General features: G+C 60.4%; 1 protein-coding gene across 3 annotated transcripts in view; it reads left to right on the forward strand.

The window, feature by feature from the left end:
- FOXP4 (forkhead box P4) overlaps positions 1-12,883 on the forward strand; it is a 51,358-nt gene extending 38,475 nt beyond the window's left edge. Inside the window, exons 6-17 of one of the 3 annotated variants that reach the window (XM_068557447.1) lie at positions 631-778; positions 925-1,135; positions 1,402-1,506; positions 2,262-2,349; positions 3,414-3,497; positions 3,631-3,838; positions 3,919-3,995; positions 4,769-4,870; positions 8,308-8,429; positions 9,826-9,892; positions 10,288-10,457; positions 10,838-11,023. In XM_068557447.1, the coding sequence (XP_068413548.1) occupies positions 631-778; positions 925-1,135; positions 1,402-1,506; positions 2,262-2,349; positions 3,414-3,497; positions 3,631-3,838; positions 3,919-3,995; positions 4,769-4,870; positions 8,308-8,429; positions 9,826-9,892; positions 10,288-10,457; positions 10,838-10,928 (1,473 nt within the window). In that variant the 3' untranslated portion in view covers positions 10,929-11,023. Of the gene's footprint in view, positions 1-630; positions 779-924; positions 1,136-1,401; positions 1,507-2,261; positions 2,350-3,413; positions 3,498-3,630; positions 3,839-3,918; positions 3,996-4,768; positions 4,871-8,307; positions 8,430-9,825; positions 9,893-10,287; positions 10,458-10,837 lie in introns of all 3 variants that reach the window. The other 2 variants (XM_068557444.1, XM_068557446.1) reach the window with 2 other exon arrangements.
- The last annotated feature ends 574 nt before the right edge of the window (positions 12,884-13,457 follow it).

Here is a 13,457-nt window from a genome sequence, read left to right on the forward strand (position 1 = left end):
CAGAGCAGGAGAGAGGGAGCCACTAAGAGCAGAGTGAGCAAGTGCGGGCAGGCGGCGGGCACCTGGGCAGTAGCGATGCGACTGTTCCCTAGCCTGGGTCCTGATGACCTGTCGATGCTGATCTTTTAAAGTCCCGTCAGATGCCTTGATTCTCTGTATCTAAGAAGCAAGAGAGGAGAGGAGCTGGAGGGGAGAAGGCCCCCTCCTCAGAGCGGAAGGGGGGCACCCCGGGCATGTGGGAAGGGTGCCCGCCAGGTGGGAGTGGCCCCTGGAGTCTGACAGGCTCATCCATCATTGTGATGAGAGCCCCCCGCCCCCACCAGGCGAGCACAGCTGTGGTGCGGGAGCAGCGGAAGGAGGGAGGAAGGAGGGAGGCGGGAGCCGGGAGGGCGTCGTGCTGCGTGTCTGGGTCTGGCCGTGTGTGTTTGCGCGCGTGCGTGTTTCCTGTGAGGAGGCATGCAGCCCTATGGAAGCTGGGCCGGGAGCAGGGAGGCTGCAGCTGCGGACACCACCACGACAGCTCCGGGGGCCGACAGGCCCTGGGAGGGGGTGGCCGCAGGGTGGGGGCCAGATGGCATGCCTGAGGCTGATGGCACCTCTCTCTGCCCGCCCCCTCGGGCCCCCCACCAGGCCCTGGGGAACAAGCAGCTGGCCTTCCAGCAACAGCTCCTGCAAATGCAACAGCTGCAGCAACAGCACCTGCTCAACCTGCAGAGACAGGGGCTGGTCAGCCTGCAGCCCAGCCAAGCCTCGGGGCCCCTCCAGACCCTCCCGCAAGGTGAGTGCCCACCCCCCAGCCAGCCGCAGCCCCACGCCCTCACTGTCCCCGAGGGCTGGCAGCCCCTGCTCCCGGGCGTGAGGTGGGGGGCCCCATGCGTTCCTGGGCCCCCCGCCAGCCTCCCCTCTCTCTCCCTCCCATCGCAGCCGTGTGCCCGACGGACCTGCCCCAGCTGTGGAAGGGCGAGGGTGCCCCCGGGCAGCCCGCCGAGGACAGCGTCAAGCAGGAGGGGCTGGACCTCACCGGCACGGCCACCACCGCTACCTCGTTCGCCGCCCCCCCCAAAGTCTCACCCCCCCTCTCCCACCACACCCTGCCCAACGGACAGCCCACTGTGCTCACACCTCGGAGAGACAGGTATGGGGCTCCGGCCGGGAGGAGGTGCTGTATACCTGCCCAGGGACTGGCCTTGACCCTGAGGGCTGGTGGAGGCTGGGGTGGGGTTGTGGAGCTCAGGGACCGGCAGGGTTGCCTCTCCCGGGGCACGCACAACTGTGCCTGGCGTCTGGGGAACCTGTATTAGGGACAGAAACGTCATTAGTAGGGGAGCTGGGGCCGGGCAGGACACAGGGCTGCCGGGGTCTTCAGGGTCGCTGACCACCATCTCCCTCCTGCCCTCCCAGCTCCTCCCACGAGGAGACGCCCGGCTCCCACCCCCTCTACGGACACGGAGAGTGCAAGTGGCCAGGCTGTGAGACCCTGTGTGAAGACCTGGGCCAGTTTATCAAGTAGGTGTCAGCCCCACTCTCCTTTGCCCCCCAGCCTGCCTCCCCTAACAGGGCCCCTCATCCCCCAGCCTGCCACCTAGCTTGCCACTTCTTGCGCCTTCAGGCACCAGCTGTCCTGCCATCCTCACCCCAGGGGGGGCCTCATTCCTTCTCTGCCCCCCATCAACTCCCCGGTCACTCCTACCGCGTCTGCGGTCTGTATTTCCTGAGCCAGCAGCCTCCCCACCCCGACCCCAGGCTGCTGAGCCCAGCAGGTTGGGGGTGTGAGGAGAAGGAGAGGACTTCCCCCACCGCCCTCCCCGGCTTCCCCCAGCCCGAGCCCCGGAGAGCGACGGCCTAGTGACGGCCTTCGGGCCTGGCGGACAGGCGGCTGGCAGCAGGCGGCCAGCTGCCATAGCCATGCCAGGCTCTGTCACTGACTGATTAACTCCGCTGTCTCCCAGACCCTTGCAGCATCAGGGTCAAACAAATTGTTTTCACGCTTCGTCAGAGGTTTACTTAATTAGTTCATTTGCAGTTAGATCTCTGTAGCTGGGATTTTAGCAAAGACATCAAAGGAGGCTGACGAGAAGGCGGCTTCCTCCGTTGCCCCGTTTTTGTTTTTGTTTTTTTCCCCATCCCTTTCCCTTCTTTGTATCTCTTGGTCTGTCTGCTTTCCAGGCTGTGGGCAGGATTAGAGGGTAGGATGGGGAGGGTGGTGACAGCAGGAGAACCAGGGCCAACTTTCTCTTCTCCGCCCCCTCCTCCCCCGGAAGACACCTCAACACAGAGCACGCCCTGGACGACCGGAGCACAGCCCAGTGCCGCGTGCAGATGCAGGTGGTGCAGCAGCTGGAGATCCAGGTGTGGCCTCGGGCTGCGGGAGAGGGGCGTGGGGGGCTCCCACCCCTGCCTCACCCACAGCACTGACTTTCCAGGAGGGATTTAGGGGGTCTCATGGAAGGGTCATCTAATGCTTTCTAGGTCCTCGTTACCATGGTTGTAAGGTGAGGGCAACCGGATTCTGAGGGGAAAACCAGGGTTGGGGGTCTCTCTGCTGCGAGGTCCTGAAGAGACTCATACTAATACAAACAACAAAAATGGTATAAATAGCTAACATACTGAACCCTTACCTTGTGCTATACTAAATACCTATGTGACTCAAGGGATCCTCTGAACAACGTTATATGGTTGGTAGGTACTATTGTTATGCCCAATTTACAGATACAGAAAACAGAGGCATAGAGAGGTGAAATAACTTGCCTCTGATCACTCAGCCAGCGGGTGGCAGAGCTGGGATTGGAACCAGGGCAGTCTGGCTCCGGAGTCTCCACTCTACAGCACGGAATACTCAGGAGGCTACTCAGGACAGTCCATCAGGCAGCCAATCAATATTTACCCATTTCCCTCTGGCACCTAGCAGAGCTCCCTGCATGAGAGGGTGGTTGTAAAAGATCTATTGAATTTATGAATAGGGGTGAATGAATCATTCATCCATCCCTGCATCTCCATTCAGTGTGTGAGGGCACTCTCACACACAAGTGCCACTGAACTTGGGTGTTGTTCAGCCACAGCCTCTGCTCTTGATGGGGAGGAAAGGCGTGTGCTGTTGGGAAGAAGGCCCCCCAGAGTGCAGCGGCTGTGTGGGGGTCTAGGCTGGGGACACACAGTCTGGAGAAGCGGGGAGGGCTTCATGGAGCAGGCAGCCCCCAGTCCTGGCTTTGCGGGTGTGAGGGGCCAGAGGGGCAGGGAAAAGCCGAGGTCTTCCAGGAGCAAGGGACGGAGGGAGCTGGGCTGCCAAGGGTGGGGGCGCGTGGTGGTGACAGGGGCTTGGTATGTGGAGGAGGAGGAGGAGGGCCCGGCTGCCCCCCACCCGCCCCCTCCCCGCCACCAGACACAACCCCTGCTCACCTCCCACCTCTCCACAGCTCGCCAAGGAGAGCGAGCGGCTGCAGGCCATGATGGCCCATCTGCACATGCGGCCCTCGGAGCCCAAGCCCTTCAGCCAGCCAGTGAGTGACTCTCCCCTCCCTGCGGCCCTCCAAGAACCGCCCCCCCCCACCCCCCCCCCTACCACCCCCCCACCCCACCCCCGACCCCTCCTCCTTTCGGCACTGGTCTCAGCATCCTCCCCGTTGCTCACAGCTGAACCCAGTCCCCGGCTCCTCCTCATTCTCCAAGGTGACCGTCTCCGCAGCCGACTCGTTCCCAGATGGTCTCGTACACCCCCCCACCTCGGCCGCTGCCCCTGTCACCCCCCTACGGCCCCCTGGCCTCGGCTCTGCCTCCCTGCACAGTGGGGGGCCCACGCGGCGGAGGAGCAGCGACAAGTTCTGCTCCCCCATCTCCTCGGGTAAGGGCCGTGGGGAGGGGCATCTTTCCCCAAGCTGGACCCCCCTTCTGGCTACCTCAGCCTCTGCCTGTCTCCCCCAGAGCTGGCGCAGAATCACGAGTTCTACAAGAACGCCGACGTCCGGCCCCCCTTCACCTACGCCTCCCTCATCCGCCAGGTGAGTGTGGGAAGGTAGACGGAGTGGGGGGCGGGCAGGGGGAGGCACACAGTCTGCACCCCTCCCTCAGGGTCCTGGGACCAGAGAACGTAACTTTCCGTCTCACACATGTCCTCTCCCACTCACACCTGCGTTTTCCTTCTCAGCCAGACGGCCCCTCACATGGGCTTCGGCTGAGCCATCCTGCTGGTCACTCAGACCTGTCTGTGGGAGCACACACACTATTGATGCTACTTACACCCCCTGTGTCATCCATACCCTCATTTCCACGTACGCACACTCCCATGGGACGATTTTCTGATAGACTTATGGTCACTTGTAGTCTGTCTCCTTTTCACTGTCTCTCAGATGCGCACACACACACACATCCACACGCCATCGCATGTTTAGGGTGCCCTTTACAAAAACCAGGATAAATTCCAAACAGCCCCCACCCCCGGACCTCTTTCTCCCAAGAATACTGCTTTCTTTCCCAGTCTAGGGCAGGGGCCCTTGGAGCCATTTTCCCTCCAGCAGAAATTCATGTGCTCCTCGCACAAGTGCATGGCCCTCGAGGCTCGTGTTCCCTTTAGCCTCTGGCTGGGCTGTAACCAGCCTGCCCCTCTCAGGGGACCATCGAGCACCCCCAGTCTTGTCCACATGCTTCCGCAGCGGGTCTCCTCTGCTCTCAGATGAGTTAGGGGCCAGGCTGAGGGGAGCTGGGGCAGAGCACACAGGCCTGGGGCCCTTGCAGGCCCAGACTGAGGGTCCCTGTGCTTCTTCCTTGTCCACAGGCCATCCTGGAAACCCCCGACAGGCAGCTGACCCTGAATGAGATCTATAACTGGTTCACCAGGATGTTCGCCTATTTCCGGAGAAACACGGCCACCTGGAAGGTGAGGCATGCCCGTTCCTCCTTGCCAGGGCCGCAGGCGGCCTTGGACATCTCCAGATCCCTTTGAGACCAAGGCTGCCTAACAGTCCCCTCGGGGAGGCAGTTCTATAGAAGTGGCCCCACCAGGCCCCAGGCTGGGCCGTGGGCCCCTCCACCTCCACCTCCACTTCTCTGGAGCGCTCCCTCCATGGGCCCAAAAACCCCAGCCCCCTGAAATAGGGCCTGCAGGAGTCGGTAGTGCCTGAGCCTGGTGGGGAGGCCTGGGTTACATTCACAGGAGACCCTCAGGGTTCAGAGTCCTCGGCTAAAGGCGCACGCTCTGAAGACCAGGATGGGTGGAGGGAGGGGGCTCGCGGGCCTGGACATGTGGGTGGACCGAGACCCTGGACTGTAATGCCCTGGGGCACAAACACAGACGCTCACACTCTCCCCAGCTCTGCCATCAGTAGCAGGAAGATAATTATTGTCTTCATCCAATTAGTCATTTTAACACCTTCAGCCATAAGAGTTTTCCTGGGGGATCAGCAACAGACAAGGGAGGGAACCTAGGAAAATGGGACACGAGAGTTGTGGGCTGGGACACTAAGCCATTTGTTTTTCTAGAGCCAGCATGGGGGGTATGAGTCTGTCTGTCTGATGGGTGAGAATATTAGGTTCTGTGCAGCAGGGTGGGAGGGGGTGAGGGGAAGGAGAAGGGAGTGTCAGTGCCCTGTGGGAAAGGATGGACACCCGGGAAGGAGTCCCCCACATCTCAGGACCTGAGTTGGATCCCTGGCTCTTGAGTCCCTCTGCTGGCCAGTGCAGAAGCTGCAGTTAGACAGCCTACCTCCCCGATCCCACCAGGTTTCAACAAGTGTCACTAGGGCCCCCTCCCTACCAGTGACCAGGACAAGGTGGGGTCTGTACAGGGCCCAGCCTTCTCTGCCTTCTCTGTGCTAAGTGCAGCAGGAAAGACTGCTCCGTGACCTTCTGTATCCCGTGCCCAATTCCCAAAGCTTGGCAAAGAGGCTGCAAGGCTGGGACAGCTGCTGTGATTGGCTGCGAGTGATGTCATTTCCTGCCAACCACAGTCCTGCCCTCTCTCTGAGCCAGCAGGGCCTTCTTGGAGCCACCTGGTTCAGTCTCCAACCTGCAGGCCAGTTTGGATACCAGGTTTCGTAAATAATGAGAGTCCTATACAAACTTTAGGGATCATTACAATTGTTATGTAATGTTTACTTTAATATTGTATATTAACCCTCTACCTGTAGGGGAGTCAATGTGGAGCCTCACTGCCCTAGACAACCTCCTCCTTGGGGGCAGAGTGCCCCTCATCCACCTACCCTCCTTTCTTGTTCTCTCTTAACTGCATCACCCTCTGCAATCTCTACTTCTCTCCTTTCTTGAGGTCGGAAGGAGCTGGTTTAGGTGACTTTCTTAAACCCCTCGATGACCATCATGAAGCCACCTCTCCTGTAGCCCAGCCCCCTTGGGCCTTCATACCACCTTCGACTGGTGGCCCAGCCTTGGTCATCTCAGCAGCGTGTCTCCCTCCCAGGTCTCCACCTCCATCTCCCCTCCCCTAGTCTAGGTCCCAGCAAGAAGCCAGCTCATTGAGTGACCTTCCCATTTAGCTGTGCTCTGCTGCTGCTTCTGCCACTGGGGGCACTGCCTGTGTCCTCCCTGTGGCCCAGCAGAATCCACCTCAGCTTGCGGTCCACTCTGACCTTCAGGATTTTTTGCCGTAAAGCTTCCATTCACGTCACTTGGGAAATGCACCCTGTCTACTCCCAACTCTTATTTCCTTTCCACCCCCACTTCCGACCCGTTTATCTGCCCCTTGAGGTCCCTCCTCTTCTCCTCAACTATTTCAGCTTCCCTTCCTTCCTCCTCCTTTACTCTCTTGGGCCCCCACCCTGGGATGCTGTCCACTTCAGACCAGGGCAGAAGGGTTGGGAGCCGGCGTGGGCCAGGCCAGCTGCCGTTCATCCGGGGACAGAGCTGCCATCTGCCAAGCTGATGGTCCTCGCCAGCCCTCCCCCTGTGTCCGTCCCCTCCCAGGGCCCATGTTGTGGGCCTGTCCTTTTGTTTACGCAGCCCCTGCCAGACCCCTTAAATTGCCGTTAATGTTTCAGCGTAACAAATTAGTCTCTCATCACGAATCAGGCTTCGAAATGAGGGAAAAAAGCCCCAGTGAGGCCATCCTCGGAAATTGGGGTCATTCTCATTTGCAAAGCGGAGGATCGGAGCCCCATAATGCGGGCAAATTTATTCCAAGGCAGGAGCCCCAGCGTGATTAGGCCCTTTGTAATTATCGCTCCAAGAGATTCCACTCCAGCCGCCCGCCTCCCTCGTGGATTAGCAAGCGAGTCGGAAAAATACACAGGATTTAATTAGAGGCAAATTAAAATTGGTAATGAAATCGGGCCAGTTGCAAGTGGCAAGAGTTGGAAGGGAGAAAGGGAGAGGGGATCTCCAGGGGCATGGGCTGCCTGCCCAGCCTGCTTTCTTCCCCGTTTAGAAATGTAAAGAGGAGACAAGGATGGAGATGAGGTGCGGGAGGCTGAGGGGGGACAGGTAACAGGGACAGGGACGGCTTGGGGCTGTGAAGTTGAGAGAGGAGAGCGTGGGGACAGGAGCGAGGCACATGGCGGGCGGTGGTGGGGTGGATCAGGGCCCTAGCCCAGGTTCGGGGAGGGAGGGGCGGATTGGGCCAAGCACCCCTGCCCCCACCCAAGTGTCCTACAAACAGGATGACCTCAATTCCTGAAGTTATCCTGCTGGGAGGAGGTGGGACCGACAAGGTGACTTTTCCCTCCTCTTCCTGCTGTACAGCCACTAAACCCAGGCTCTCCTTTCTCTCAGCTTCCTTATGTTAGCAAGTATGTATTAGGCCTCTACTGTATACCTCATGCTCTCAATAAGCCATCTGTTCTGAGCCACAGCCCAAAGTCAAGGCTCCCACGCTCCAAGGTGGTCAAGGAAGGTTGCAGTGAGGCTTCCTGAGTTATTCCCAAAACTTTTAAAGGCTTAATGGGAACTCTGTGTGCACCTGAGGTAAGGTGTCCCAGGCTCGCTGAGGTGCCAGGACCTGAGTGTGGTCTCGTGCCGGTCAGAAGCCCTAACAGCTACATGCATCTGACTAATGATGATGAGAAAACAGATTATTGCTAACGAGGTATCATTCACTTGGTAGACAGAGTTTTCCAAAACGTGGCAGGGAGAAGGGAGCAGACAATACAATGGGCTGGCGGTGGTGAGGATGCCGGAGCCCCTGGCTCCAAGGGCCGAGAGGGGTCTTCCCTCGGCTCCGGCTGCATCTTCTCCTGCCCGGCCCTCCCCTTGCTTGTTGCTGGGGAAGGTGGGACCAGGTGGGACTTGAGGACCCTCCTGCCTGTGCTTCCCCGAGTGGAGGAGGGGCCACCTCTGAGCATCTGCTTCTTGTCACTGCACCCCCAGAATGCAGTGCGACACAACCTCAGCCTGCACAAGTGCTTCGTGCGCGTGGAGAACGTCAAGGGCGCCGTGTGGACTGTGGACGAGCGGGAGTACCAGAAGCGGAGACCACCAAAGATGACGGGGTACGTGGGCCCACACCCCCCCATACCTCTCCAGGGTACCTCTCTGCCCCAGATCCTTCCCACTGTGGGGTTGGGGGCTCAGAGAAAAGGGGCGAAGGAGCCCAGGAGAGCCTGGAATCTGGAAGTGACAGATGATTAGGAAGAGGACATTTATGCCTTCTGCTTCTGACTGAGGGAAGGAGCTGAGGGGAACCTGGCACCAGAGAGAGGCAGAAGCCCAAAGTAGCCCCGGCTGGAGCTGGGGCATGGGCAGATGGCAGCCAGTGTGGCTGTTGGTGAGGGGGCTGCCATCCCCAGGGCCACTCTCCCCCATCTTATTGCAGGATGAGCCAGTCTGTGAGATCTCCAGGCCCCACCTCTTCATTTTACAGGGAGAGGAGGCCCAGAGAGGACAAGGGGCTGGAGGGTGGTCACACAGCAGATTCCTGGCGGAGCTGGGTCTCTGACTTCTACCACGCAGCACTTCCAGTGGAAACTGAGGAACCTGGGGGAGGGTTCCTCTTTCAGCTTCCCTTCCAGCACCACCACCTCCCCACTCCGAGCACCCCACGTGGGCTTGCCTGCGCATCTTGGGCCTCTGAAGCAAGTTAGATAGCTCTCTGTGGGTGCCTGTGCCCCTCAAAGATTCCTTCACCCCAGACAAGAGCCCCTCTACCCTCAGGCAGCTGTGGGTGCTGGGGCAGGGTTGGGACCCGAAAAGGAAAGCCATTCCCTTCTGAGTGCCCCCATGTGCCAGTCACAATGCTTGGAATCTTCATGTCCCGTTATCAACTTGGAATCAGAAGACCTGGGCTCGAATTACACCTCTGCTTCTCACCAGCTGTGTGACCTAGGGCCAGTTCTTTAAGCTGTCTGAGACACCCTCTAAACTGGGGCTAGTCACTGTGGAAGGATTGCCTTAAGCCATTGCTTTTCCTGACCCAACTCCTGAACACTTCTTTGTGCAGAAAAGCCTTTGGTGTGGAGCATGTGGGGACAGGCTGAGCACACGGCTTATTGGATGTCCCAAAATTCAGGGTGGCGGCAAAGTGGATTTTATAGTAGGGGACTATGGAGGTTATCGCTCAGACCTTGCCAGACATCGGGAAATCTAGACTGGAGAGAAAATACTGGGCCACCTGACGTGGAGACAGACACTGGGAGGGATCTGGGTCCTACTCCTCAGCCCTGAGACCCTGGGCACATTCCAGGGCCCCTAGGAGCCCCGGCAGCTCACCTGTGAAGGGGGCTTTTGGTCCCAGATGTGCCAGGTCAGTGGGAGGATTGAATAAGATGGGGCCTCCCAGGATAATGAATGGGACAGTCCCTGGCACAGAGCAGGCCCTCAGTTAGGGTCAAGGCCTGAGTGAGGAATAAGCGAATGAATGAAGCAGACGCTGCCTTCTATCTCCTCCAGGAGCCCCACCCTGGTGAAGAACATGATTTCGGGCCTCAGTTATGGAGCACTTAACGCCAGCTACCAGGTAGTGGACTGGTCCCCGCCCAGTGCCCTCCCACCCCCTCACTTTCCCTCCAGCACACTGGTCTGCAGAAGAGACATTCCCCCACCCTCCCTGGCAGAGACGGGGCACAGAGCGGGTAGGTTGGCATAGCCAGTGGTGACCCCTTCCCTGGCTTACAGATCTGGGGTGGCAGCGGGGGCAGGGCGTGGGGGTCCTCTGTCTCCTGGGAAGGGAAGAAGTCAGGCCCAGGTTCTCAGGAAAGCTGGGAGGCAGCTCAGCTTCGGAGCTCTGGCCTTGGGAGGGGGTGCCAGAGATCTGCCAGCCCGTGGACACACGGGAGGCTCTCTAGGGCTGGGGAAGGGACAGCACTTGACTGGGTGGAGCCCGCTGACAGGCCCCAACTCTGTGCCCTCCAGGCTGCCCTGGCCGAGAGCAGCTTCCCCCTCCTCAACAGCCCTGGCATGCTGAACCCTGGCTCCGCCAGCAGCCTCCTGCCCCTCAGCCATGACGACGTGGGCGCCCCCATGGAGCCGCTGCCCAGCAACGGCAGCAGCAGCCCCCCTCGCCTCTCCCCACCCCAGTACAGGTGAGCCCATGGCATGGACCCCAGCCCACCGCCGTGCCCCCGGCAAACATCAGGAAGGCTGAATCTTCTCCCCCTGCAGCTGGGAGCCCCGTCTTGTGGCCTCCAGCACAGCTCTCTTCCCAGGGCAGGTGGCCCCTCTCTTCCTTCTCATTGCTCCCCTCTGCCCCCCCTCCCCCCACCCCGTATCCTCTTTATTTCCCTCTCTCCTCCATCCTCTGTCGTCTCCCTTCCCCTCTCCTTCCCAACCAAAGGCAATCCCTGTCCATCCCAAGACCTCCTTTCCTTTGAAGGGAAACCAGACCTGAGACGTCAGGCCCCAGCGGCTCAGAGATGAGGGGGTCCTGGGGAGGCGAGCTCTGGACACATCCCTGTGCCCCCAGATCCTGGATGCATTTTGGGCTGGGGCCGGCAGGAGAGGACCTCCAGGGTGCCCACATCATCCCTCCTGTCACAGCCACCAGGTGCAGGTGAAAGAGGAGCCAGCTGAGGCGGAGGAAGACAGGCGACCTGGACCCCCCCTGGGGCCCCCTAACCCCAGCACCTCGGGGCCTCCAGAAGACAGGGACCTGGAGGAGGAGCTGCCGGGAGAGGAACTGTCCTAAGGGCCTCTAGGGGCAGGCAGGGCAGGGGTGAGACCCCTCCCTCCCGGAAGCCAGGCCCCACCTACCCCGACTCCTCGCCCCGCCCAACCTCAAGGCACTTCCAGGACTCAGATGGGGGGCTGGGCCAGCAACTCCCAAGGTGACCTGACTGACCTACGACGACGCTCGGAGTGGGGGGGCAGGGACCGGCTGCCCCCGAGGGGACACAGAACCCCTGGTCTGGGACCGGCAGAGGACACGGAGGGCCCAGACCCCTCCTCAGACTCCCCCGCCCACATCCGAATCCCGCCTCCCCCGCCCCCCAACCACCAGCAGCAGCAGCAGGGCCCTCCTCCCCCACCAGCTCGCCCCCGCAGGGCCCCTCAGTGCCCCTCAGTGCCATGGAGACCCGCAGGCGGGGCTGAGCCACCCTCTCACACCCAGGGCCCCCCCATCTTGCTCTGGCAGTACTCTCTGGCCAGAGGCCCCCGTTTCCCTAATTTGTGCGCCCTTCCACCTTCTTGTCCTTACTGTGAAGAAGTAGCTCCACCCCTGCTCCTACCCCTGGCCTGGGTTGGGGGCAGCTAAAGTCTCAGAGCAGCCCCAGGAAAAACCTGTCCCTCAGCTGTGCCCGATCAAGAGCCACAGCTGGTGGGGGGGGGGGGAACAAGTGGAGTGCCCCGGGGGGTTGCGTGGGAGCAGGGCTGCCTGGTTCCGGGTCCCCCCCAGGCCGAACTGGGCCTCCACCCCCATTTCCTGGGTGCTGCCCCCCAGGCCAGGGAGCATAGGAAGTGGCGCGGTGCCCACCTCGTCCACAGAGACCTGGGCCCGGTGCACTCGTGGAGGTAGAGCCGCTGAAGGCGGCCGAGCTACCCTTGAGGCTGGAGTTGGGGCCCCAGGTGGTGCCAGGACTGCGGGAAGCATCTGCCTGTGTCCCAGGGAAAGGCCAGGCTGACACAAGGCTTGAGGGGCGGGTGGGATGAATACGGTGGCTGCTGTGACCCGACAGGTCACTCCCACCCCAGCCTTCAGGTCCCCCACCGCAGTCTTCCCTCACCCGCCCTCAGCACCCCTTCCCTGTCTCCCCACCCCCCAGTTACACAGATGACCAAAGACCTTTCTTATGCCGGAAGCAAAAACCAAAACTTTTTGTTGGCTTTTTCCTTTGTCGCCTCCCGTACCCCCTGCTCATCCCGCTTCCCATCCCGGCCCCAGGCTGGAAGCCCTCCCCAACTTAAGTTATTGTTTTAAACCAAAGTTTACAGTGTCTGTTGGTGGCCAAGACCCTCTCTCTCCACCCTCCCTCCACCCCACCCTGAGGACCCTGGGACTCAGTAGAGGTTGGCGACCCTGCTCACCTCCCCTCTGCTCTTGCCCAGCCCGGGGGGGGAAGGAAAGCAGGCAGAGGGGAGGAGATGGGCAGCCCTCGGCACCCCGCGGGGTTCTCGGCCCCTTGGGTGGTGGGCACGGGAGCCCTCTTCCCAACCCTGGGCTGCTTACTGGGGGCTCTCCAGACCCCTCTCTCCAGGACCAAGTCCCCCATCACACTGGGAGTGTGGATTCCAGCGAAGGAGCTGGAAAAAAAGTGAGACTCTCCACAGACCCCCTATGGGGGACCCCAACTTAAGGCCAAGGACTGGGTGTATTTGATGCTTATGACACCCCAGGCCAGACCCCTTTGCTGAGAAGACTCCTTGGACTATTTCCCAAGAAACCCCCCACATACACCCCTTCACAGTCCACCCCTCCCAAGAGACAGGGGGCCCTCCGCCCCCTCCCCTATGTACTCCCCACCTGTGTTCTGTTTGACCAGCACAGAAATATTAAACGTCCTCTATTCACAGGGCCCTGCGTGTGTCAGCAAGGGGAGGGAGGGCAGGGGCGTGAAAGCACAAAGATGGCTCTGGACAGCTGGGGGCTCCTGAAGGGGGACTTCCTGCAAGTACGGGAGTGGGCTTGAACCCCGCGCACCGGCACCTCCACGTTCATCCCAGCCAGGGCTCTGGCTCCTCTCTGCTCCGCCTGGCCCCCTTTTCCATCCGTCATCTTAGCATTCTCGGAAATTTCAAACCAGGTCTCTCCATCGTTCTCCTGTTTTCTCCCGAAGTCACAGCTCCTTGCCCCGGTTCATTCGTGGGTTTGAAATCCAGGTTCCTGGCCTGGATGTTTTCATCAGGGAGTAGATTTCCTCTAGGGATGGAGAGGGTTCCTCCTGCAGGACTGCATGCCAAGGTGCCCTCTGGGCCCATCACCCGTGTCTTCCTGGGGGCTACCTGGATAGGTGTGTGTGTGGCATTGAAATGCTCGCCCACCCCTGTGTGCAGTGTCATAGCACTGGTGGGCTCAGGTCGAAAAAGGGGTTATTCTAGCCCATGCAGTCTGGACCCCGACAGCTGGGGGAGGAAAAGGTGCAGGCTGT

Source organism: Eschrichtius robustus, chromosome 12 (genome assembly GCF_028021215.1).
Source record: "Eschrichtius robustus isolate mEscRob2 chromosome 12, mEscRob2.pri, whole genome shotgun sequence".
Lineage (NCBI taxonomy): Eukaryota > Metazoa > Chordata > Mammalia > Artiodactyla > Eschrichtiidae > Eschrichtius > Eschrichtius robustus.